This window comes from Fusarium musae, chromosome 6, assembly GCF_019915245.1.
Source record: "Fusarium musae strain F31 chromosome 6, whole genome shotgun sequence".
Taxonomy (NCBI): domain Eukaryota; kingdom Fungi; phylum Ascomycota; class Sordariomycetes; order Hypocreales; family Nectriaceae; genus Fusarium; species Fusarium musae.
In genome coordinates, this window is record NC_058392.1 from 3,106,115 (window position 1) to 3,130,615 (window position 24,501).

Below are 24,501 nucleotides of genomic sequence, written 5' to 3' on the forward strand. Positions count from 1 at the left end.
AATACTGAGCGGAAGCCTATCTAATCGTTTCCATCGGATTCCTGCGTTCTTCCTCTCGTTGGCACCCCTTAACTTGTGGCCGCTCACTTCAACCTCCGCATCTTTTCAGAAGGGATCACGACCTTCACCTTCTCAACTCAACACCACAAAATCAACAGACTTCAGATCACGACAACTACGAGCTTGAGATTTTTCTCATCATAATAGTCGTCTTCTCGCGTTCTGGCGCTTTTTGTTGCAACTTCACTTGTTGCCGCTCCTTTGGCCTCCTGTGTCTTTCGCGAGAAGATCACGAGCTTCACCTCAACTCAACACAACACACAAAACAAAACAGACTTCAAATAATAATTCATACTAACTTTGAGACTATCTAGTGATACTATCGATCCCATCTCTCAAATTCAAGCAAAAACGCAGAACAACGCGCCGATAAGGTTAGTGAATTGCTGCCCCCTTATCAAACCATCCCCGCCGTTTCCTCTTCCTACAAGTTTTTCTTCCTCCTTACAACATCCATTTCCCCCTTGCAACACCCATTTTCTTCCTTACAACAACCATATTTCTCCTGAAACATTTACCTTCTTTCTTACAACATCCTTGTATCAACTTGAAAAAGTTCCCATCATCCTGCTGTCACTTGTTGGACCTCACTTCGCCGACCAGGTAAATGAACTGCTACCCCTCCTTCATCAAAACAACAAAGCCATCACCTCCATCACTTCTTCCTACACACTTTCCTTCTTCTTTACAGCATCCCTCCATCCATTTGAAGGGCGCATTATCGTGTTGCTACTTGTCAGGCCTCACTTCACTGGCAAGATTCATGATTCACTGTCGCCTGTGCAAGACATCAAAACCAGCACCTCCTTCTACTCTCCCCATACTTCTTTCTTCTTCCTTCAACATTACCATGTTGCTCAAGTGATCTTATTGCTACTTGCCAGACCTCAACTTGCGAACGAGGTCGATGAATCACTGTTCCCACCCAGTCCCCCTAATCAAGACATCAAAACCATCTCCTCCTTCTCCGCTCCTCTCACTTCTTCCTTCTTCCTTTCAACATCCTCCCTCAACTTTAAGCTAACATTGTCGCGTTGTCAGCCAACAGAACTCACTTCGCCCCTGGTGCCGTCATCACCATGTCGACACCCGAGTATCGGACGCCGCATACGGTTGCGTCTACCAACCGTACGCTTCGAAACGCTTTCTCTGCCCTGAACATGCACTACTCGGGCGATGAGGAGGAGTCGGAGAGCGATGGCTCTTCCAAATGTAAGTATCTCATTCCAGCATATCTGATTCTTCTCCCTGTTCTGCCTTGGCTGCGAGGCCATCGCGAGATGGTTGATTTCCACCGAAAGCACGCCGGCCTCTTGAGTCTTGTCTTCTCAGTATCATCTTATGTTTCATGTCTTCTGTTTTCTTCTCCATTACTTCCTTCTCCAGTGCCAAGTTGGGCTTCTTTATTTTATCGCTCAATCTGTCAAGGGACGATTCTCTTACATGGCTCATCTTCTGGAACTTCTCTCATCTCTTTTGTATCACATCCAAGAGGAAAAACTGGCGTTTCTATTCTTTTTTCCCCTCTCTGTCTTGCCTGTCCTTTGACATGAAGTCGGAGTCTTTGTGGTTTGATTTCTGGTGAAGACACCCGTTTCTCACGCCAAACGTCTTTGAAATTCTTTCATCCCCTTCTCGTTTCTTCGATGAGAAAAGTTCCTCGCGCTTCCTTGGAGTATCAACGGCTACTCTCCTGTGTCGTGGTGACTCTGGGGATAGCCCCTTTTCGTGCTTTCTGGCGAGCAAGCAGGTCAGGGGCTTTTCCCGAACAAGCTTCACTTTTCATTGTTTTCGCCATTTCTGGAACAAGCAGATGTACTAACAAAGTCCAGCCTCTCCTAGCCGACCGCTCTTGAGTTCTAAAAGGTAGTTACTGGTTTGAGCACGAATTCAAGTTGAACTTTGCTGACAGAAGTCCACAGCATGCCGTTTCTGACGCAGAAAGAGGATGTTTCCCAGACTGAACACACTTCTTATCCCTATAGCGACCCTTATCAAGCTGGCCAAGATAATGCTGAGCCTGCCACTCAGGTCGTGGAGAACCAGACGCAGTCGGTGCCTATAGGCAGTTTTATGCCTATGGACGAGTTCGCTCGGCCCATCACCACCCTGCCGGCTAACGTGGGAGTCGACAACAGACACCGAGAGTTTGACGCCCAGTCTATTTACCCTGGGGATGCCTGTCTGTTTGTGGCCAAGTGAGTAACTTGTTTCTTTGTCGTGTAATACATGTACTAACCTTGGGCCCAGCCTCCCTCAACACGTCGATGATCTCACCTTGAGGGTTTCTCTCACCAAGCACTTCGGAAAGTTTGGTACAGTCTTCGTTAAGGTCAAGCGTGATCGCATCAGACACATGCCTATGGCATTTGTTCAGTACACTGTGAGTTGACCATGATAGTCGCTAGTTCTCTTTGACACACGATGAACTAACCTCTCATTAGCAAATCAAGCACGCCGATGTTGCGGTGCGCGAGGCCCGTGGAGATATGATCCATGGCCGTGCTATTCGAGTTGAGAAGTGCGGAGGAAACCGTGCGTCCTCCCGGCAAAACTTCTATGTCTAGATGCTAACTTCCAATAGTCTCCTACATTATCTGGCGCAAAGACACTCACCCCGTTCTCGAAAAAGAGGCTCTTTCTATTTTTTCCCGCTATGGACCAGTCAAGAAGGTCGAAGTTCTCGACTATGATGCTCAGACCAAGCTCGCCGTTCCTCCCAGTCTTCGTATACTGTACTCCAGATTTGACCCCAAACGCAATGTCATTCAGGTAAGTTCTATCGCAGACAACTCCATTAATCGTAGAGCTAATATAGTTTAAGGACATTGGCCCTAACACGCCATTCGTCATCATGGCTTTCGATCCCAAGATGGTTCAGAAGCGTTCTGACCGCCCGGCCGACGATCAAACCTTTATGGAGATGTACGAAAAGGACTGTCGCTCAGTGTTCTTCGGCGGACTGCCTCACTATGCTGACGAGGCCATGGTCTACCGACTGGCTGGCATCTGCGGTCATATTCGTTCTGTTGATCTACGAACTTCCCCTGACCAGGACGGTGGTCGTAAGTAACTCCCGTCCGTGAACTTGGTCTCAACTAACTGTTCCAGTCCCTCACCCTTGGGCCTTCGTCGAGTACGACGAGTTTGATGTCCCTGACAGAGCCATGGAAGAATTCGTAAGTTCTTCCTTTGTCTTCCGCCGAGATCCGAGTGCGTACAGAATGTCTGCTAACACCTGTCCCAAGAATGGCAAAGAAGTTGAAGGCTGCATCCTTCGGGTCGAACGAAAGAGAACCAAGCCCGCCCCGGAAGCTGTTGCTGTTCCTCAAGCCATCGGAACTCGTCTGCCCGACTCTGGGCCCAACTACCCTAACACTGGTTTCCGCTTTCCAGACCCTGGTTCACGCTTTCCAAACACTGGCCCCTCCCGTGTTATTAAGTCTGGTTCCTCCAGAATGCCTGGCAGTACAGATGATGCGCGTATGTACCCATCACCCCTCCGTCCGATCAAACGTCCCCATGGTCGCTTCAATTCTCGTATCGTCTCTGCGGCTGCTACTCCCAACCACCGCCGCATGGTTTCGAGCACAGGCCTCTCTCAAGAGGAACACGAGTTTCTAGAGCGCCATCGCCTGGAGGACTTACTTGGGCCGGAGACTGTACAGCCCAGGCCTATTCCGACCTTGGCAGTTCCAGCTGCCAGCTTGGACTCGGTCACTCCAGTCCATTCCCCCGAGAAGTACGAGTCAGGTAACGCAGTTCGGTTCGCTCCGTCGCCGAGCACCCTGCCGTCTCATGCCGGGTCATCTCCCATTCCCCTTCAGATACCCGCTCCTCCTGCAGAGTTCAGTCCGCCGAACCTCCGAGCTTTCAAGGACCGCCTCGCTGCAGATGCGCAGTCGCGGGTTACGGCCTTTTCACCTGCTGCAGAGCTTGCTGCGAGACGATGTGAGGTTGCCGCTGAAGACAAGGCCAACGGCAAGGGACACCGCCGTGCTGTTTCCATGTTCATCACATCTACCTATCCGCCTCCTCTTGACCTTTCGGAGAGTGACGACAGCACTTGGCGCGAGAGTGGAAGCTCGCCAGACGAGCAGGGCATGCGGAAGAAGGCCAAGAGTTGCCTCATCCGTCGTCGCCATCTGTCCGAGGAGAACTTGAAGCGCAACCTCTTGTACCAGTCCAAGCTCAAGGGAACCTACGCTTCCGAGGAGACGATGCGCGGGAGAACGCTCACTCGCGAGACCGACGGGGCCCGTGAGAAGAGTGGCAAGTCTCGAAAGAGTGATGCCACAGAGCGAGCCAAGGAAGGACAGGTCGTTGTTGCCTCTCAGCAAGCCCCGGAGGGTCAGCTTGTCGTTGCTGCTCAGCAGCAAATCTACCAGCCTGCGATGCCATACGCAAATATGGTACCGCAATATCCACCTACAATGCCTCCCATGGGTTATATCCCCATGCCACCTTCAGCCATGGCGCCGGTTACTGCTCCGGGTGGCTTCACGTACATGGATGTGCTCCAACATCCTCATCTGCATGCCCACGAACAGATGCAGGTGTACCCGGGCACCTCTCACCTTGGTTATGCAGGCCCAGGGCCATCCCAGGTGCAGTATGCTGGTCCCCCATATCCCGCCCCCATGTACCAAGGGCAACCTCAGGTGCCATTCCAGGCTCACCACCAACGCGAGTATCACGAGCCCATGACTGTGTCTCAAGATGCTCGCAACCACCCATACCAAAGCCATGGTCGACCTCAGTACCAAGGCCGCCGCCATGCTTCATACGCGCATCCTCAGCAGATGCATTACCAGGGGAATTACAGCGGTATGCCCCACTCCAACTTCACTCCCCGGGGACCAAGAGAGTCCTTCCACCAGAGCCGCCAGCGACTGGAAGCAGAGCGTTACCGTCGCTATAACTCTTAGATATCCAGACGCCTTGCCACAACCTCTATATCCAGGTAGATGGCCTCTTGGTGTTCAACTTGTCTCCGACCACCGACCCTGATCCTCCAGCTTGATCTTTTTGGCGCCTTTATTCAACATTTCTCATCTTCTCTTTCGATTTCCTAGTTTGCAAGTGCTATCCACAGCTATATATCCATGCGAGTCTAGGAGCCTAGGCTCAGTCGCCATTTCTAAAGCTGGACCTGATCGCTCTTTAAGAACTTTTTTTTTGGTTCTCAAAAAGTTTTATTCGCAACCAGCCACAGATTTTTTAATCCCCCGCCAGACACATCACAACACCAACATGCTAGGCATGCCTTTTCCCCGAGCCACAGCACAAAGACAGACGCCAGGATTTACAAGAGACATCACCCCGATCAATCATATCGGCTTGGATGCCCTTAGACAGAACAGATCTTCGACACGGCAGGGTTGCGTGAGACTGGATTGCTTTCGGAACCACGGTCAGATACGAGAGACGAGGTGTCTCTGTGGTTTTCTCGCCTATGTACGGATTTGTTTACTTCACGGTTTCCTTTCATTTCACTTCCTTTCTTCACTGTTCTTGATTTATATTGTCAACCCCCCCTAGAAAAGCACAAAAAAAGAGCATAAGAGAGCAATCTCACCAATGGGACTTTGTCCCACCAAAACTCTTGTCCCCAATGCACCCAATTGTGAATGAATGAATGAATGACTGAGTGAGTGAGTGATTGTGACGATGTGACTGAGACCGACGAAAAGGGCCGAAAGTTGCCACATCTAATGATATGATATGATATGATGTCCCTCAGCTTGCTCAGGTAGATTCAGCGTCGGCCGATCATCCATCGTGGGCCGTGATCATGCGGTTTACAGTGGCCCAAGGATGTTACAGTGACCCCCACTCTCCGTAGTAAAAGCGACAAGCATTTGATGGTCCAGATTTCCTCGATGCAGTCAATTTGGCGATAGAACGTTACTAAATCGGGTGTAGATGGAGGTTCTATTCCTACGCTAACTAATCATCCCAGACCAGCCAAGCCAGGAGCGACTTTTTTTAATTGACTTATTTGCAATTTTTCTCGCGCGCTCTCTCTCTCTTCCTTCGTCTTCACTTATATTCAATTTTCAACTAAAGGAAGATACAACCGCTTCTCATCAGCAAAGAATCGTCAACTTGAAATTCACTCATAATGGGCTTTCCCTCGAACACGGCGTCCAATGCCGTCATCTATGTCACTTATGCCCTGTTCCTGTTTGTCTCCGATCTCGCTTACATTTTCGTATTGAAAGCTAATCATCACAACAGACTCATGGGAACTGGCATTGCTTGGAAGATGAGAAATCAGTCAAAGGCCGATTTCCTTTCAGGAAACGGAACTCAGACGGGTCAGAAAATCCCCAGTTACGAAATGCTTGTGAGAGACGACAAGGCAACTCTGCTCCTCTACTCATAGACATCTCAACTTCAGCCCAACCTGCTAGGAACACAGACTAACCACCAGAACAGCCTTCCCTCTGGCCCTCAACTTCATCGCCTCCGGTGAGTAGAGCCGAAAGAGCTCTTGCTACAACAAACTCCGGAGCGGTGGCAAACTGCAACATGTCAGCAAAGACGAAGAACACGGGCCGTGAGACCTCGCACAGAGACCACAGCCTGAAACTTCTCGGTCGAGTATATACCAGTCAGAAGATGAACGAGCAGGTTCGTACAATGAAAGAAGATCTTCCTTCTCTCCCCCCTTACCCCTCCTGAGATGCTCTGAGACTCTGTTGCTACTAACCCCATCCAGCTCAGTTGAGGTCTTTCTTCACTGAGCTGGGCAACTCGAACTACCTGCTCCAGAGAGGCAATCTCGGGAGGCTGGGGGGAGAGGATGCGGCTCACTACGGGCGCTGAGTTGACGTATCGTCTGGATCCAACCTCGGAGCATGTTTGCTACGGCAGACATGTCTTTTCTTCTGGGGAGATCCTGGCGTGCGACGACGAAGCTGAGATTGTACCGTAAATACTCGATCAAGTTAATGCTTGCGTGGGAAAAGTGTTGCCGCTCCAATCTATCCCCTGCCCCCCCTACAACGTTGGAATGACAACTGACTCTTGTAGCTCTCGGATCCGGCATTCTCTTCTCGTACCCTGAGTTGGCCACTATTTCCGGTGTCCAGGGCATGATCGTCTACGCTCTCGCGTCTTCGCTGCCCATGCTCATCTTTGGGTACCTTGGCCCTATCATCCGACGACGATGCCCTGAGGGGTTCGTCCTCACCGAGTGGACTCGCCAGCGATATGGTATTATCACTATGCTGTATCTGAGCTTCATGTCTCTTGTGACCTTGTTCTTGTACATGGTTGGTGAGCTGTCGGCTATCGGACAGGTTGTGAATGCCATGACTGGCCTCAAACCTCTTCCGATTATGATCGTTCAGTGCGCTGTCACAACTATCTATACCTGTGAGTTTGACTGCGTTTCGGTCAGATGACTTTGTCTAACAGTCTCCAGCTCTCGGTGGATTCAGAATCTCGTTCATCACCGATGTTGCCCAAGGTACCATGGTTATCGGGCTCGTCATTATCGCCGCCATCACCATTGGCGCAAAGACTGAGATCCAACGACCTCTCATCGAAGAGTCTGGTCTTACCAAGTCCAACCTCCTCGGCTGGCAGCTTCTGTACATCCTTCCTGTTGCTGTTTTGACCAACGACTTCTTCCTCTCCTCCTTCTGGCTCCGAACCTTTGCCTCCAAGACTGACAAGGATCTTCGAATCGGTACCACCATTGCCACGATCGTTATCCTGTGTATCCTCACTCTTGTTGGTTCCACTGGTCTGATCGCCGTTTGGTCCGGAGCTCTGTCTCTCGAGGACGCAGCTGGTTCTGGATCAGTGGCCTTCTTCGTGCTTCTCGAGACCCTTCCCAGCTGGGTTGTCGGCATTGTCCTTGTTATGGTCGTCACCATGAGCACAGCTGCCTTTGACAGTCTTCAGTCTGCTATGGTATCCTCCGGTTCTAACGATCTCTTCCGCAACAAGCTCAACATCTGGTACATCCGTGCCTTTGTCGTCCTCATCATCATCCCCGTCATCGTCATTGCTCTCAAGGCCCCCTCCGTTCTTCAGATCTGGCTCATTACCGATCTCATCTCCGCCGCTACAATTCCCGTCCTGGTAATTGGTCTCGTCGATAAGTTTTACTGGTGGCGTGGCTTTGAGGTCGTTGTCGGCGGCCTTGGAGGTATCCTGACCGTGTTCATCTTTGGATGTGTCTACTATGGTAACGCTCAGGAGGCCGGTGAGCTTCTTCTTGTGCAGAAGGGTCTCTACGGCAATGACTGGAGTGCCTTTGGTGCTTTCGTTGCTGCCCCTGTTGGAAGTATCCTCTGGGGCTGTGGTGCTCTCGCCCTCCGTCTTTCCTACCAGTACATGTCTGCCAAGATTCGAGGGCATCGCTTTGATGCTCTTGATCGCCCCGTGGACCCTCGTCGTTCGAGCACCGAGGAGGATGTTCCCACTGAGAACCTCGTTTCTTCGACCCCTGGCAAGTTCTTTTAAAGAGGGAGGGGACACTAAGCAGATGCCTTTGGATTCTGTTCTATCAAAAAAAGTTTGGAAATCGGTTGGGGTTTTGATATGAGATCGGTTTCGCGGTTGGATGGTTTGGTGAAAAGTAGTCGATAGGTTAATCAAGAAGATTTACACCAGTATTTAAGCCTAAACCTAATTGTTCAACTCGGTAGTTCCCATGCTGCAACTGTTTTACAGACCTGCAGCACTAGCTTAGAACTCGCATAGCATGAGAATTACTATGTCTGCCAGCTTAATCATTTATTTTGTCCTGGTAAAAACAGAGCCAGGACACACTGCTCTCTCCCCTAGTGATGGCACTCAGTTTATAGGTCAAGACACCAGGAATACCACAGTCACAGCCTGCTATAGTGGCATCCCCAGTAATCCACAGTCCAGCACAAATACCACCAGCACAACATCACCATCAAATCAATTGATGTGTCCTCATATGCCTTTCAGTGATACTGTCTCCAATACCACATTGTGCATCTGGATTTCAGTTATGCTCTGATACACCATCACACACAGCAATTGACCTCTTGTACTGAATTGGAGACGTACTTGGTAACCGTCCATTCGCCAGTCTCAATGCATAGGTATTCTAGAATATAGTACAAAACATGCTCATCGTACAATATACGCTCTCATTTTACATGTTCCCTCCTCCTCCTCTGCCCACTAACATCATGAGCATTCCAGCATATTTATACAATTTTTGCACCTTTTTATTTTTATTTCAGAGGCCCTTCCCATCCAGCTCGCTTGGCCTGTTCCCTGGTGATCCAGTCCTGCTCCTCCTGGAACGCCTCCAGAGTTGTTGGAGAAATGGTTCCCCATATGCGCCATTGGCCAGATTGGAATGTCTTCTCGCTGATCTGTCGTGAAACCACCACGTATTCAATCTTGTCCTGCACCTTAGTGCTCCCGGGGATAAGCTCGCCCGTGGCCTTCTTGTATTTCGCTACCCTTTGTGTCGAGGCAATCGCAACAACGGCCTGCTCTGTGCTGTGCTCCTTATCGTGGGGGTTCACGTTGTGGACCTGGTGTGCCATTACACGAGGGTACGCCCATGTCGAATTGAGCTTGACCAACTCAAATGTGACACGCTCAGCGGGATTTCGACGATCGATAGCGGCGATGAGCTTCTTTCCGAACTGGCCCAGACATAACTCGTTGATAGCAGCCTTGTCACCAGCAGCAAAAGCCCCGAGCATCTCTATGTACATGTTCTTCGCTGTAGGCGCGATCTTGCTTCGGGCGATCTTCCACTTGGGTCGTGTTGTCCAGTCGGGCATAGACTTGAGCTTCCACTGGAGGAGAGACAGGTATTCGAAACCGAATTGTCGGAGCCGGTACCATGAGTAGTTGAGTAGATTGGAGGCGCCGGAGGGGTATCGTGAGAATGGGAGAGAGACGAATGTGCCTTTGAGCTGTTAGTCGTTCTCTCATGGTTCAAATTACTTGTCTACAGTCTCAATTGGCGCATTGAGAAGTCGGGAATCCTAACGATCTTCATGATAACTCACCAGGAAATAGAGGACCACCTCCACCCTTAAAGTACTCATCGTTGGCCTTCTTCTGGATCGCCGACATCGATTGAGTATCCGTCTTCTTGGTATCCTTAGAAGCCGCCTTCTGCATCTCTCGCAGAATCTTTCCCTTGGAGGGCATGGACATGTATCGACATTGAACCCTCGCCGCTCCGAGAACGCTCTGGCGCAGAGCGGCCGGGCGTAGCGCCTTTGCCGAGAGAGACATTGGCGAACCTTTTGTTACGAATTTTCTGAACCGGGAGAATCGAGACGTAGGAGTTGATTACAGGGACACCCGGTGGTTACCCGCGGCGCAGGGTCATTATCGAGCTCAAGCTGGCTTCGGCAAACTACGTCGTTTGCCGTTGAAGAAATTCTTGGGTTCTGGGCTGATGGCGGATCAAATATGCCCCGCTGACCGACGCTGGTGGGCGGTGAAAATGTGGGGGATCTCCAGGTGGAAATGGACCAATTGACACATGCTAGACATGTGTAAACTATCAACGTCCCCCCAATTGCAGAACCGCAACTTTACAACGACATCACTGCTCCACGGCCCGAAACTCGACCGAAGGGTCAATTTTGGTCCTGTACCGTTGCTATTATCATATCTCATGTTATCAGACACTCGGTGGGCCAATTGGGCTCCAGGAAACAGCTTGCGACAGCTTCAAACTCGACATCATACATAAACACCAAAATTCCCCATCATGAGGGCCACACAAACCCTCCTCTCAAGAGGCTTCTTCGGCCGTAGTATGGATGAGCTCAGGCGGCGTACGCAAATAGGTAGGCTCCATCCAAGCTTCGTAATGTTCTGAAGCTAAATGTTGCAGCTGTGAGCTTCGAGGCTATCAAAGGCGCTACACAGCCCAAGCCTCTTTACGAGTTCAACACCCCCGATAGCGTTCGCGACTGCATCATCATGACTGACAAGACCATCGGCGGCTTCTCAGAGAGCAACTTCGACTTCCACAAATCCACCGACGCCAACAACGACGCCAACAACGACCCCAAGATACCCTCTGCTTATGCCCGTTTTCATGGCAACATCTCTACTCGCCTCCCCTCCGACCGCCCCAATATTCAACGAACTGGCTTTGCTGGCTTCCGGTCTCCGGATCAAAGGCCAACCGCCTTCGGCCGTTCCATGTGGGATATTGATCCATACATCTACCTCGCCCTGCGTGTCAAGTCGGATGGCCGCAGTTACTTTGTCAACTTGCAAACCGAGAGTGTCGAACCATCAGATTTACATCAACATCGATTATTCCCCAAACGCCCGGGCCAATGGGAAACAGTGCTCATAAAATGGAACGACTTTGTGAGGACGAATCACGGTTTTGTGGTGGAACCTCAGACTGAGATGCTTCGACAGAAGGTCTTGACTGTGGGTATTGGACTAACAGATCGTGTTGATGGTCCATTCGAGTTGTGTATCGAGAGAGCGTGGGCCACCAATGATCCCAGTGAGGTTGAAGTGGCAGAAGAACCCAAAACTGAGACTGTGGCACAGGGAGGCCAGCTACGGAACAAGAAGGGCGAAAAAGTACGGTGGTAGACAAACAAGCATTATTAGTGTCACATGGGGCATGCAGCATTATTGCGTGGGTATTCGTAAAGTTTCATGTTCTTGGATATAAATCCTCTCTAGGACAGGTTGAGAGACTACCCGTCTCTGTATAAATAAACGGTATAATGAACTCCCATATGTCGTTTCAAGCAATGCCAATGATTCAAATTTGCCATTACCAATGCCTACCCGTCAAGACTGAGTGATTCAGCAGTTTTTCGCAATGACACATACGCTGCAGTGTAATCTGCAGCCAGAACCATATCCCCAGTCAGCTTCATGATCATCGCCTTCTTTGCCATCATTTGGCATTGCATGTTCATGTCCTCGACACTTGAGTAATGATCAAAAGACTTTTGCACTGCCGCGAGAGCTTTCGTCATGTATTCCGATCGTTTGGCTGACTTGGGTTCGCATTTACCAGCAAGTCCCATGTTGGCGTCAGCGAGGTAGCTGTAGAGCTGGGCTGTCAGACTCTCAGTCTCGCACTCGAGAGAACGGGGTAAGATAGCCAACAAGAGCTGAGAGGCTGCTTCAAATTCCTTCAAAGAGACCAGAATATTCGACACGCAGCCGATGGCTTGCCAGAGGCAGGGTATCAGACGAGCTCCCCACGATATGCTCGCTGCCCGCATTGCTGTCGTGAACCCTCTCTGTGGCCGGCCACACTTATCAAGAAGAGAGGCTTTGAGGAGTAAGAGTTTGACCTTGAGTACCACATCCTTCTTCTCATTTTCTAACTGCGACATCATGCTGTCGACTTTTGCAAACGCTGCTTGAAGATCTCCACGACGAGTAAGATAGTCAATGTGGAGGGTGTCTACCAAGAACGCCATGTCAGGTTCTAGATCATCCATCTTTGATTGGAGGATCTGAGATAGAAGCCGTTCAGCTCCTTCGAGATTGTTGTGATGTAAGTCTCTTTTCAACTTGATGACACCTCGGCACTTGTGCCAGTACTGGCTGGGCTTCCAGGATCTCAGTGAGTTATCCTCCAGGCTTTCCAATTTAGCCATTGCATCGTCGTATTTTCCCCTTGAAGTGAGTAGTAGAGCGAGTCGGCAAGTCAACTTCAGTTCATCATCAAAAATGGCATTGCGGGCGTGGCATTTCAGGAATACCTCGCAGGTTGCTGACGATAGGGTCGAGAGGCCAAGCCTGTCCCAGAGAGCTGAAGCGAGTGAAAGGTGTGTCCCAAACATGTTGTTCATATTCCTCTCTACGATGATGTGAGAGCTTCGCACGATTGACTCAAAAGCCGTAGCCACGCTGTCACCGTTCAATAGTCCGAGCTTTGCTTCGCTGAGGAGAACTGAGCTCCAAAGCGTGAACATGCCTGTCTCTCTGGCCTTAACACGGAGAAAGGCCAAGCTTTCTTTGCCAGTACCGAGCAGGCTATTCGATTCCAAATCCTGGACGAGATCAGGATGGGCACGGCCGAAGTGGAAGAGCCAGTTCAAGGCAAAGTTGAGGCAAGTCATGTCTCGGTTCTCTCTCGCTGTCGACACGGTTTCAAGCATGGCTGCTACAGCTTCTTTGTAACAACCGAAGTCGGCTTGCAAAACAGCCAAGTTCATCAAAGCGTATTGGTAGAACAGGCGATCTCTGTTCTGCATGGTGTAGTCAAAGTAACGGTGCAAATAATCAAATGCGGTGGGATAGTCTCCAGCTCTCCATGCATCGAGGAATCTGCCCCACGTTAGTCGAAAGGTTCATCGACGTTGATGAGAGATGACGTACTTGAGATAGTGTGTGAGACTTGGAATGAGATAGCTGTCGTTGAGTAGATCATGAAACTGATGACGGATTTCGAGGGGTATCCTGTTTCCAAATTCTAACTGTGTCAGCACGCAAGATCATATGAGTTTGGAAATGACTGACTCTGCATCTGCTCGATTTGGAACTCCAGGAGACTCTCGATGTCATCTGTGCTCACGGGAAGCGATCCACTTTGGTCTCCCGTGAGCATATCACCATACGCCACAGAGGCCAAGTCCATAACGTTCTTGAGGTCCCAATCTTCCTGCTCGCCCACCAAGAGAACATTGTCGAAACTCAGCCGTCCGAAGCCTGGAACCTTGCGCTTGAGATAAGGGGCTGTTGGTTGTCGATATCGGACAAATTGTTTCCATAGCTCTGTACAGTCGTGGAAGCGTAATCGCTGGTACTCAAGACGCGATCTGCGCACAAAAGCCCCAAAGGGAGAGTTGGCGGAGAGCCTGATGCCTTCTTCCTCTTCCACTGGCTGGCCCAACTCAGCCAATCTCTTACGTTCCTCCTTGGTTTTGGCCAACAAACCGGATAGATTGTCGAAAAAGTTGTGCAGTGCATCCAATGAGTTGATATCCCATAGTTTGCCCAAGAACTGATCCCATAACCTCCGTCCGGGCATGCCCATGAGAAAGGGGTAGCTCCCAAGAAGCTTCTCAAACTCTTTGATGCTTATGACGAGGCTGACGGTTTTCTCTGCCTTGCTCCATCTTTCGGACTGGTCGGCGGATGATTTTGGTGAGCAATAATCCATGAGATGAGAGGTGACAAAGGAGAGCACAGGAAGGATAGCATCACTTGGGACAGCTCCTTCAACATAGAGCTCTATGAGAGCGAGAAGGCCAATCTTGGCCGGGTTGAGATAGCGAGCCATTCTGAGTCGGAAGCAATCACACTTTTATAGCGAGTGATGGTAAATGATGAAGATGTGAACAGTCATAGAGTGAGAAAGGTTCAAGAGAGCGCCCTTCAAGTCGGCACCAAGACGCGCCTGTCGAATTGTTAACAGTTGAGATCACTCCTGCCCAGATATGATCTAGCTACCTTAACGGTATTCTGGCCTTTCCATCTGAGTCAGCAACTCCCATTCGATGAGATTATCAATAGTTGCCTCTCGGTTGGCGCGTTTGGTTGTAGAACGTTTCGTTACTGTTGTTGTTGTTTGGCCGGGCCATCTTCGGAGTATCCGAGTCAAGGCGACTTAAAGTGGGATGACACAATCTCAATTGGTGGGCATGTATCACGACGTCCAAAGCAAAAGAGTCGGGATACACTGGATACAAAGGACTCTGATAATACTAACCCAACCCGGATGTGCCACTTAGTCGATACAGTGTCTTGCTGAATTCAAGTTCTTGACTTCATTAAATATGTCCAAGATTGAATCCAAACAATTGGCTTAGATGAAGAGACCAACGGGCTTGAATGATGTCAGGACAATATTTAGAACATGCTTGGAACAGGATAGAGAGTGAATTCGGTTTAGACTTTGGGATGCATGAGCTAATATGAGTGGCTCTTACGACAAGACTCGCAGGCGTTTTAGATGAGAACACAAGAAACTCGATGGCATATCCGGTCTCATGTGATTTAGTATGCGTAGGAACGATAGTTCAGATTTCAACAATCAGTCAATTCGAGTCTAGGGAACATGTACAAGGTATCTCCAGAGGGAGTAGTCCATGATGGAGTAGTCCAGCAATTGTCCAACGCATGAGCTGTCAACAGATCACACTTAGGAAGCCTTGTCCTTGTTGTGGTAGTTGACCTCGTCATTCCAGCTGTGCATAGTCAGTATGATATTCACAAACGTGGTAGAGCATCATAGCTCGGAGCTCAGTGGCGTGAGAGCTGGCATCCAAGCTTCTTGAAGCTCTTTTAAGCTCTTGCCCAGAATGATGTCACAACTTACAAGAGAGTCTGTAAAATGTCAGTAAAGTGCCATTGAACCAGAATATCCACTGCAAACTCACCTTGTCACCGTTACCCCACTGGTAGTTCTTGGAGCGGATGTTCTGGTAAGGGTACTCGGTGCGCTCCTCCAGAGGAGGCAGATGGCTCCAGTGCTCCCAATGCTCGTTCCAGAGCCAGTAGGCGTTGGCACCGGCGGCGATGAGGCAGGGGGCGACACCACTTCGATTTTGTTAGCCATTGCTATCCCAACGCATCATCACGACATCGTCAATTCCAACTTCCGATGGCCCGGGTTCCAAGACAGATTCGTAATTCGCTCAAGGGTTCGGATTTGGACGTACTAGAGGGAGATCTTCTTCCACAGCTCTGTCCATCGTCAGCAACCAGATCCAAAGCATCCAATTGACCCAATCCTGCGTTGTCGGGTGTCGAACTCACCAGTGGTACCGGCAGCGTGCTCCTTGATGTGCTGACGCTCCTTGATGAACTCGTTCTCGGCGGTGCTGGCAAATCGGCGCTGGAGGGGAGCGCGGAGCTGCGCAGTGGCGCGCGTGGCAGCGCGGGTGAATCGTACAGCGGACATTGTAGACGACGTTGTTGTTGTTCGCTTTGACGGTTGGTGAGTCTAAGGCAAGTTTGTGATCGATCAGGTCATTCTTCGGTTAGAACCGCCAATGAAAGTTGCCTCAATTGTAAGGTACCAATTTCCCCCGGCCGATGACAGAGCGCACGTGATCTCGTGCTGGGGGCGCGACGTCGAAGGCTCAACACCACGCGGTGGGGCTCTTCGTCATTGTAGGGATCGCGGCCTCAAGCTCTTGAGTGTCTTGTTGTTAAACGGCAATTACTTGATCAAAACGATTCACGCCCGTCTCATCTTAAGTTTCGGGCTTATATACGACAGTATCCCCCCGATATATCTCTCTATAGCTGCCAATTCATCCGTCTCCCAAACTCATCGCGAAGTTACTTCACCCTTCAGCTCATGGTCTCCACATCGTCAGTACCGCGGGATGAGACGTGAGGCGTTGATGAGAGTTGCTTCTTGTACTCTATGAGGCTCTTCAACACCAGGTTCGATAACTCATAAGTTGCAACCATGGCGTTTCGGATAACCACCTGGAACGGTGAGTTTCGCCGCCCCTATCTTGGCTTTCCCACTAACACCATCTGCAGTCAATGGCATCCGGTTCGTGATTCACAGCGAAGAACCCTAAACTCATCCTAATGACCCATCGCCACAGAAATCCTTTCGGTTATCAGCCTTGGAGAGAAAAGAGAACCTTTCAAGTACGCTCTCTCATCTAACAACCTGCACCTAACCTCCTCAACTCACAACCACGCAGGCTATGTTTGAGATTCTTGAAGCAGACATTGTTGTTATGCAAGAGACCAAAATCCAGCGAAAGGATCTTCAAGATGACATGGTTCTCGTTCCCGGTTGGGATGTCTTCTTCAGCTTACCGAAGCACAAGAAAGGTACGGCACTCACCCTCATTTATTCGCCGCAACGCCTGACAATCTTCAGGATACTCTGGCGTCGCTATCTACACGCGCAATTCGAAATGTGCGCCCATACGAGCAGAAGAGGGCGTCACCGGCATCTTGACAGCTCCAAAGTCTACAACCAGGTACCGTGACCTCCCTGAAGACCAGCAGATTGGTGGCTATCCCCGGCCCGATCAACTTGACGGCATCATCGACGAGGCGGCTCTTGACTCTGAAGGTCGCTGTGTCATTCTCGAGTTTCCAGGTTTTGTGCTCTTTGGAGTTTACAGCCCTGCAACCCGAGATGAGAGTCGTGATGACTTTCGCACTGGTTTCTTCCAAGCACTGGAAGTGAGAATACGGAACTTGGTCGCCGCTGGCAAGCAGGTCATCCTTACCGGTGATTTGAACGTCGTACGCTCCGAGCTGGACTCAACCAATGTTTCAGAGACACTACGCAAGGAAGGGATAGAACTCAGCGACTGGATGAACGCACCTGTGCGGCGCATCTTCAACCAACTCATATTTGAGGGAAGTGTGCTAGGCGAAAGAGATGAAGGCCGTGAAAAGCCTGTTCTCTGGGACCTCTGTCGTTGCTTTCACCCGGAGCGAGTGGGGATGAACACATGTTGGGATACCAAGCGGAACACACGACCTGCAAACAACGGCAGTCGGATTGACTACGTCTTGTGCAGCGATGGCATCAAGAGCTGGTTCAACTACTCCAACATTCAGGAGGGCTTGATGGGATCTGACCATTGCCCAGTCTTTGCGACTTTGTCTGACAAGGTGACGGTGGGCGACAAAGAGTGTGCATTGCTCGAGATGATGAACCCCCCGGGTATGTTCAAAGGGGACGAGCGTCTTCGAGACTGGACCCCAAAGGATCATCTTTCTTTGTCTGCGAAGCTGATACCAGAATTTGACCGCCGGCAGAGCATCCGCGATATGTTCACAAAGAAAGCCGCCCCTCTACGAGAGTCGACGAGGACAGACACACCTGCAGAACCCCTGAATAACGGAAATAGTAGCGCCTCAGGATCACTCGACAATGCAGAGGAAGCTTCAGGGTCTTCGACCAACGCCTCCTCCACACCGAGGCTGGGCGAGACTACCAACTCAACCAAGCTTTCAGCATCCCAGCCTAGCTCCAAAAGACCTGGAACGGCCGCCGACACGACAAGTCGACCATTCAAGAAGGCCAAGTCTTTTACAGGCGCCAACGACACCAAGAGCAAGGTGGCGCAGGGCCAACGAACATTACAGGGATTCTTCAAGCCAAAAGCTCCCGCGGCTCAAGAAGGCAAAGCAGAGCTAGAAGCGGCAAGTTCGACGCCATCTACAACAAAGAAACCTGCAGGATCAGGGAAAGCGCCAGTAAGCGCGCAGAGACTTTCGAATACCCCGCAGGCTACACTTGCAGAAAAGTCATCACCAACAGTCCCTCTACGCGGCAAGGACCCCGAACCCTCGGACAGGGTGTTTGACCCGATCGAGGCGAAGGAGTCGTGGTCCAAGCTGCTGGGCAAGAGGGTTGCACCAAGATGTGAACACGACGAACCCTGCATCAGCTTCACCACCAAGAAGCCCGGAGTCAACTGTGGTACGTTATACGGCGGCAGCTGATCCAAAGTGCATGCGGTGGCGTTGCCGTTACACAACGCCGCGGCTGCAACGTCGCTTGCCGATGCAAAGTCAAACTCAGAAGCTAATTTTGATGACACTACAGGTCGAATGTTTTACATTTGTCCGCGACCGCTAGGACCATCGGGGGAGAAGGAGAGAAACTCGGAGTGGCGCTGCAGTACATTCATATGGAGCAGTGATTGGACTGGCTCATGATCGGAGTCCAGGGAGCTGGGAAGTGCAGGAGTCTGTCTAGGAATTTTTTACATACACTACGTTGAGAGTTGTACAGTAGGGAATTTATCTGTGTTACGGTCAATAGCACCAAGTTGCCATGTCACTGACAGCATCGTAATCACGATAGACTTAAGTCTTTGGTCTCTCTTGTATTTTCTTTCCACCATCGAACAACGCGATACGTTGTCAATGTGCTAGCTACCTATCCATTACGCTTCCTGTCTTCAGAGAAGAGATATGTCCTCAACCTAGTGCAATAAGAAACAAAGCGAGTGGGTTGCAGACCCATTTTCTCCATGTAGCCCATCCTTGTATTAGTAACATTCAGCTCCATGAGAGCTTTCAGAAACTATTTGATACATCAACGTGGGAGAATGAAGTAATATCCATGTGAAGGGCCATATATTTGTTTCTGTTGCCGATCATATAAGCGCGTCCATTAAAGGTCTCCTTTTCACGTCCAAAGAGAGCTTTGGCTAATTTGAGCGTTTCAAAGCAGCTCTTGGTCGGGCTCTTTCGCGGGGATGTATTTGTACCCGGGGTATTGTTGCTTGTGGTTGAACTCTTCTTCCATAGCCATGTTATACCAGTAAGCTTGAATCTCAGGCGTCTCGTCATCCCACATCCTGCCGATCACTCTCGCTACGATTTAAGTTAATATTGTCCAGCTCTCCAGGACGATGTACTTACAAAGTTCAGAGGCCGTAATTCCTTCAGCACTTCTTGTGATCTCCTGTGACTTGGACTGACGATATAGAAGCCAGCAGTTCCTAGGACGTGGGATTCGGCACCCTCCCTCGCCAACAGTTGGATCTTCTTCGGAAACCTTCACTGGAGTGGATTGGTCTATCAATATGTCAGAACAGTACCATTCACATGATTCCTGTGTACCATACCACGAGTGAAGCAGTACCTCCCATAAGTCGAGGTATCGGGGCTCACATCTTCAGGAATTGGACAAAGGCGGTACTTGCTTCGTGCTTTGTCATGAAAAACTCTCACGGGTTGTTGGACGCGACGACTATAATAGTTAGCTGATAGGGTCGCCCAAAGATTTGGTGTTCTACCTGAAGTTGTCTGTAACATGGTTGATGAGCGTCAGAGAAGCGTTCTCTGGGAGGAAAATGTGAATATCGGCTTGCGACTGGCTGTAGACCATGGTGATAGGAACTTCGGCTTCCGGGGGCATGAGAACGCCCAGAGGACCTTCACGTAAGCGTCCCTTCGAAGTTCCGGCCATTCTCACGACAAGCGATTAATAGTCAACGATGAGTGGTACTTTCTTGTAGGCAACTGAAATTTGAATCTTCTCTGTGGTAAAGAAATGGCAAGGAGGAAGTTGATGGGCCAGTAATGATAGGGGAACGGATGCAAGCGACAAACTGAGGCAAGTCAAGAGAAACTTGAACAATAGGCCAGTCTATTCAGATTGTCAATAACAAACGGCTGAGGTGTGCTCTGAGCTTTATTGTTCACTCGTTTGCTCATTACGTCATATAATCCAACAAATCTGTGAAATTTGTAGCTGTCACTGCCAGACGGCTGGCGGTGATGATATCTTTCACATCCTTCACTTCTTTTTCATTTACTTTTCTTCTTTCCTACAACAACACCCAAACTTCTCAATACCGTGTCCTCTGATACTGATATGGACAGCGCGTTCAGCTTCCTCCCTTTATGGGACGATCCGGCGATTATCTATAAGCCCGAGGAGGCTCTCAACGCCCTACATGCCAAGATCCTGAGCATCATCTTAAAGAAGGTCGATTTACCCAAAGAAGGGGAGAAATTCTACCCCCAAGGTAATCACATCTTCTATTTCGGTCATAATAGGAAGCTAATATCCTTAATAGATGTTCTTCGCTCTGTTTTCTTTGTCATTAACCAAATAATGACTGATCTATCCATCGATAATGAGCTCCTCAACGGCATCCGAGCTACTCATATCAGACTAGCTTTGTATGGCTCGCCACTCAAGATCATTGATGCTGTCCTTGTGAGATGGTATACCGAAGCTGCCGTTGTCCTCTACTCCCATCAGACTGCTCGCTCGCCAGATATCGCTGGCATGCAACGTGGGTGGACCCCCGGGTACCGGCGCAATCACCATTCAATCGCCAACTTAGGCTTCATGACGATTCTTAGGGGCATCGAGGTGTGGGCTCATCCTAAGCACCCTAAGCTTCAGGCTGCCAGCCTCATTTCCAAGGCCACCCTCGCGATCCTTTACGCCACCTATACTATCGGGCCTCATCTTAACGGCTTCGCGTTCAACTACCTTAGCGAGATGCCTGTCTCTAAGTCGCGAGAGCTCTTCCTGAAGGTTTTTGTCTCCATTTCCGGCAACGTATACAATGACGACGAGGCCTTTGCGACGCCCCCAGCCTTTGAATTCGGTGCGGCTCGGGGCAACGTACGGATCTGTCAGCAAGGGAAGAAGCTCCTCGTCAGATCTCTGAGTGAGCAGTTCTACCGCGAGGCCCCTAACTGGCACCCGTATCGACGAGTCCCCGGGTCTCCATGGAACAATTTTATCAGAAACACGGAATTGCCTGTCTTCTCGACCGACGAAAATCATGTGCCTCACACGAAGATCAAGTTCATTCTGCCGTACAACGCGATCGTTCTCGCCGATCAGTTCAAGGCAAAGTACGATTGGGCCCGCGCTCTCCTCCAGTCCAAAAACCGACTTCCTCAGGTCTCCGAGGCGTCAAAACTGTTGCAGCTCAAGTGGTTTGCTCAACATTCCGGGCGACGATATGCCAACAACGCCCCTGGTATGCACACAGCTGAGTCTTTTATGAGCGTTGGGAACGACTTCCTCTACCATACGCCTGCAGTTCAAAAGCCCCGCGCAGACGCGAGTGGATTTCTGACTCTCCCCTTCATGTCGACTGCGGTTTATGCAATTGGGCGTCACGGTGATCCCATAGACACTCCTATTCAAAGCTTTCTGGTTTTGGCCTTCAATCAAGAGCTACCGGATGAAGTGGCCAATTAAGCTATAACAAGGATTCTTGTAGATTGCAAAAGGGGATATACGTAGTATAAGTTTCTAGCTACCTACTTTCAAGTAGTCAAATTCATGAGGTCAAACCCAGTCACAAATATTTTGGTTTCATAAGTTTCGCCCTGGCACTGTCAAGCATCTGCAAAACTGCCCGTGATACGCTAAGGAAAACGGCGGCTGTTAAACACTGCCTGCCACCTTACTCTATTGTTCAGGTACTTGCTGCTAAGTACCTATCTAAGTTCCTGCCAATGAATTTATTCATACACGCCCCTCCTCACCCCCCAGATTTCTTACTTATTAACACCACTTCTCTCCACGCTCAGAAATTCTTCTCTCCAACCTCTGACAACTCATGCATTTTAAGACTGGCACTCTTTTTATCCAGTGTTTCTCATCCTCTACTTAAATCAAGCTCCTGCTTTCTCTCACTCGTTGCTGTCAACATGGAACTGCTGATCAACGCTGCCAAGGATGAGCAAAAGGTTGCAGCCTTGAACGACTTGTCCAAGATCGCAACGATGCGTGCTGTCTCTCAGACTTCTCCAAACCGTCTGGCTGAGGCTCTCTTATCTCCTCACATGTTGATTGAAATGCTTGACCTGTTCGGTCATGAGTTTCTTCCTGTCTTCGAAGACCAACTCAAACCTCATGGCGCTCTGGGTACTGCGGATTCGAAGGCTAAGCGCCCTCTTAACGCCTTCATGGCCTTTCGCAGTAAGTGTGAGTCCTTTTACCTATGGCACCTATTGACCAGATCTAGCCTACTATCTGAAGCTATTCCCCGACACCCAGCAGAAGAATGCCTCCGGTTTCCTGACTCAGCTCTGGGGCGGCGACCCTCACCGAAACAAATGGGCCCTGATTGCTAAAGTCTATTCCTTTCTCCGCGATCAACTCGGCAAGAGTACCGTTAACTTGTCCGCATTCCTTGGTATCGCTTGCCCTTTGATGAACATGGTTGAACCCTCCTTGTACATTGAGGTCCTTGGCTGGCAGCAAATTGCTTCTCAAGGCATCGTGACATTTCAGCAAAACACTGATGTCATGAAGGCGAACCTGGCATGCCCTGTCAATGCCCAACCCACCACCGAGATCGATCTTCTCACCAGCGTCCTGTCTGCTGGTTACTACACGGACTTCTCTCAGGTTCTCCTGATGCGCATGTGGGCTTGCCAGAATGGCATCATGACCACTACCAGTGCTACTGCTGGTAACAGTGTCGCCACTACTCAACCGCTCTACGAGTCTGTTCCAACAACCTCCGAAAAAACCAGTTTCATCAACGCAGTTCGCGAGAGCCGCAACCTTGCTGCTCAGGATCTTTTTGGTGCCCAATACGACGCCGCCTTGTTCGGAAATCGTTTCGTTCATTCATGGGAAGTGCAGGACCTCGCTTCGTTCCAGAATGTTCAGATTTCTGTGGCAGACTCGCCTATGGAGAGCAACACTCTCTACAACTTCCACATGGATCGGCACTACCGTCCTCAGGCTTCTGAGTTCGACCTCTACGATGTCATCGACACAGGCATCATTGACATCTCCAGCGCCTGGTCTATTGACCAGTACCTGCATGAGAAGCAATCCAAGATGCATCAGCAGTGTCAGTACTTCCTGTCCAAAAACTCCGATTATCACTGACATATAAACAGAAACTTTGATGACGTGAAAAAAGATCAAGGTGAATCACGGTAGCTCTTGATCTTGGATCACCATCACGAATCCAGCATACGGTGCGACTAGGCAGTTTCGGGATGAAAATGGGATGATTTGAAATGATACCTGACCGGCGAGAATGTTGTCGTAAGACTGAGGTTAAAGTTGGGGGAATTCTTTACCAGGAATTGCATAGCAAAGTCAATACACACGATTACTAGTCTTGTCATTCTTGGCTGAAGTCGGAATTATGTTTGGTACGGCCCACAACGAGATCTGAAGGTGGGGAAGCGCAGCGCTATCGACAGCCGGAATGATTGGCCGACAGACTCTTGGCGATGCTTACGATTAAAGACACGGGGTTTAAATTACAGTGTGAGATCACACAGTCTGTAGACCCCGGTCCTTCGACGATCTGGGCAAGACAACCCTGGATCATAGGTCAGACCAGGGCGGCACATCCGAATACCTTTTGATTCCAGTTCTTGCTATGGTCCTGACAAGCATATCATTCGGTCTTGAGCTTTGATGCCAATTTTCAGAATTTGCGAGTGAATTATTGCCATGAGTATCATATCTACTCTGTACAGCGCAATCTGTCGTTTGAATGGGATCAAACGAAACATTGGCTACGCTAGCTCTATCGGGTTGGAGCAATCTTGGCGTTGGACGCTACAGGAACAAGGACCCATCAAGAGCTCCCTTGACAAAATTACGCCAACACAGAATGGTCACTCTTGGACAGCAAGCCCAGATCGATGTGAACTCTTCAATTGCCGTCTCAACAGTTCACTTTTCTTGATTTCGAAGGAATTACGTTCAGGCCAGGGCTCTTGTGCATGAATCATTACTCAATTAGCAACTTGAGCAGAATTCCCGAACCATACCAGCTGGATCTGCCATTTTCCCTCCCTTCCTTGTAAGTCGTCCATCAGCCCTACAGCTCAAAGCGGGTATAGCATGGGGGTGTCACCATCAGCGATCGCGGGGACCAAGAACCGGGCTAAGATCGATCACCAGCTAGACTGTCCACTCTAACGTAGGTACAGTAGGTTTTGTTTTAGGTCAGTGGCGGCAGTAAAGCACAGGGACATTCTAAACCGATTAGCAACACCATCAGAAGATAGCTCTGTTGCGAG

The 24,501-nt window shown here is 49.9% G+C and overlaps 11 protein-coding genes across 11 annotated transcripts; 7 read left to right on the top strand and 4 right to left on the bottom strand.

The window, feature by feature from the left end:
* Window positions 1–1,139: 1,139 nt before the first annotated feature.
* Window positions 1,140–4,988, top strand: J7337_008824 (uncharacterized protein; the record flags this gene model as incomplete). The annotated part of the gene is made up of 8 exons (XM_044826431.1): window positions 1,140–1,417; window positions 2,046–2,258; window positions 2,311–2,443; window positions 2,505–2,595; window positions 2,645–2,832; window positions 2,879–3,125; window positions 3,172–3,239; window positions 3,309–4,988. 8 exons carry the CDS (start codon window positions 1,140–1,142, stop codon window positions 4,986–4,988), a joined length of 2,898 nt encoding a protein of 965 aa, XP_044679348.1.
* A 1,196-nt stretch (window positions 4,989–6,184) lies between these two features.
* Window positions 6,185–6,542, top strand: J7337_008825 (uncharacterized protein; the record flags this gene model as incomplete). The annotated part of the gene is made up of 2 exons (XM_044826432.1): window positions 6,185–6,380; window positions 6,502–6,542. The coding sequence occupies 2 exons, from the start codon at window positions 6,185–6,187 to the stop codon at window positions 6,540–6,542; spliced, it is 237 nt and encodes a 78-aa protein (XP_044679349.1).
* A 52-nt stretch (window positions 6,543–6,594) lies between these two features.
* J7337_008826 (uncharacterized protein) lies at window positions 6,595–8,541 on the top strand (the record flags this gene model as incomplete). The annotated part of the gene is made up of 3 exons (XM_044826433.1): window positions 6,595–6,700; window positions 7,099–7,443; window positions 7,493–8,541. The coding sequence occupies 3 exons, from the start codon at window positions 6,595–6,597 to the stop codon at window positions 8,539–8,541; spliced, it is 1,500 nt and encodes a 499-aa protein (XP_044679350.1).
* Window positions 8,542–9,287: 746 nt separating this feature from the next.
* J7337_008827 (uncharacterized protein) lies at window positions 9,288–10,314 on the bottom strand (the record flags this gene model as incomplete). The annotated part of the gene is made up of 2 exons (XM_044826434.1): window positions 9,288–9,979; window positions 10,083–10,314. The coding sequence occupies 2 exons, from the start codon at window positions 10,312–10,314 to the stop codon at window positions 9,288–9,290; spliced, it is 924 nt and encodes a 307-aa protein (XP_044679351.1).
* A 484-nt stretch (window positions 10,315–10,798) lies between these two features.
* J7337_008828 (uncharacterized protein) lies at window positions 10,799–11,649 on the top strand (the record flags this gene model as incomplete). Its single annotated transcript, XM_044826435.1, has 2 exons — window positions 10,799–10,865; window positions 10,925–11,649. The coding sequence occupies 2 exons, from the start codon at window positions 10,799–10,801 to the stop codon at window positions 11,647–11,649; spliced, it is 792 nt and encodes a 263-aa protein (XP_044679352.1).
* A 197-nt stretch (window positions 11,650–11,846) lies between these two features.
* Window positions 11,847–14,305, bottom strand: J7337_008829 (uncharacterized protein; the record flags this gene model as incomplete). The annotated part of the gene is made up of 3 exons (XM_044826436.1): window positions 11,847–13,350; window positions 13,402–13,482; window positions 13,539–14,305. The coding sequence occupies 3 exons, from the start codon at window positions 14,303–14,305 to the stop codon at window positions 11,847–11,849; spliced, it is 2,352 nt and encodes a 783-aa protein (XP_044679353.1).
* An 861-nt stretch (window positions 14,306–15,166) lies between these two features.
* On the bottom strand, window positions 15,167–15,928 carry J7337_008830 (uncharacterized protein; the record flags this gene model as incomplete). Its single annotated transcript, XM_044826437.1, has 4 exons — window positions 15,167–15,212; window positions 15,344–15,351; window positions 15,405–15,564; window positions 15,753–15,928. The coding sequence occupies 4 exons, from the start codon at window positions 15,926–15,928 to the stop codon at window positions 15,167–15,169; spliced, it is 390 nt and encodes a 129-aa protein (XP_044679354.1).
* Window positions 15,929–16,444: 516 nt separating this feature from the next.
* Window positions 16,445–18,459, top strand: J7337_008831 (uncharacterized protein; the record flags this gene model as incomplete). Its single annotated transcript, XM_044826438.1, has 5 exons — window positions 16,445–16,472; window positions 16,522–16,534; window positions 16,590–16,635; window positions 16,692–16,824; window positions 16,874–18,459. The coding sequence occupies 5 exons, from the start codon at window positions 16,445–16,447 to the stop codon at window positions 18,457–18,459; spliced, it is 1,806 nt and encodes a 601-aa protein (XP_044679355.1).
* A 727-nt stretch (window positions 18,460–19,186) lies between these two features.
* J7337_008832 (uncharacterized protein) lies at window positions 19,187–19,936 on the bottom strand (the record flags this gene model as incomplete). Its single annotated transcript, XM_044826439.1, has 4 exons — window positions 19,187–19,338; window positions 19,387–19,542; window positions 19,593–19,717; window positions 19,764–19,936. 4 exons carry the CDS (start codon window positions 19,934–19,936, stop codon window positions 19,187–19,189), a joined length of 606 nt encoding a protein of 201 aa, XP_044679356.1.
* Window positions 19,937–20,344: 408 nt separating this feature from the next.
* On the top strand, window positions 20,345–21,697 carry J7337_008833 (uncharacterized protein; the record flags this gene model as incomplete). The annotated part of the gene is made up of 2 exons (XM_044826440.1): window positions 20,345–20,498; window positions 20,550–21,697. The coding sequence occupies 2 exons, from the start codon at window positions 20,345–20,347 to the stop codon at window positions 21,695–21,697; spliced, it is 1,302 nt and encodes a 433-aa protein (XP_044679357.1).
* Window positions 21,698–22,152: 455 nt separating this feature from the next.
* On the top strand, window positions 22,153–23,347 carry MAT1 (CDK-activating kinase assembly factor mat1; the record flags this gene model as incomplete). Its single annotated transcript, XM_044826441.1, has 2 exons — window positions 22,153–22,423; window positions 22,470–23,347. 2 exons carry the CDS (start codon window positions 22,153–22,155, stop codon window positions 23,345–23,347), a joined length of 1,149 nt encoding a protein of 382 aa, XP_044679358.1.
* Between the last annotated feature and the right edge of the window lie 1,154 nt (window positions 23,348–24,501).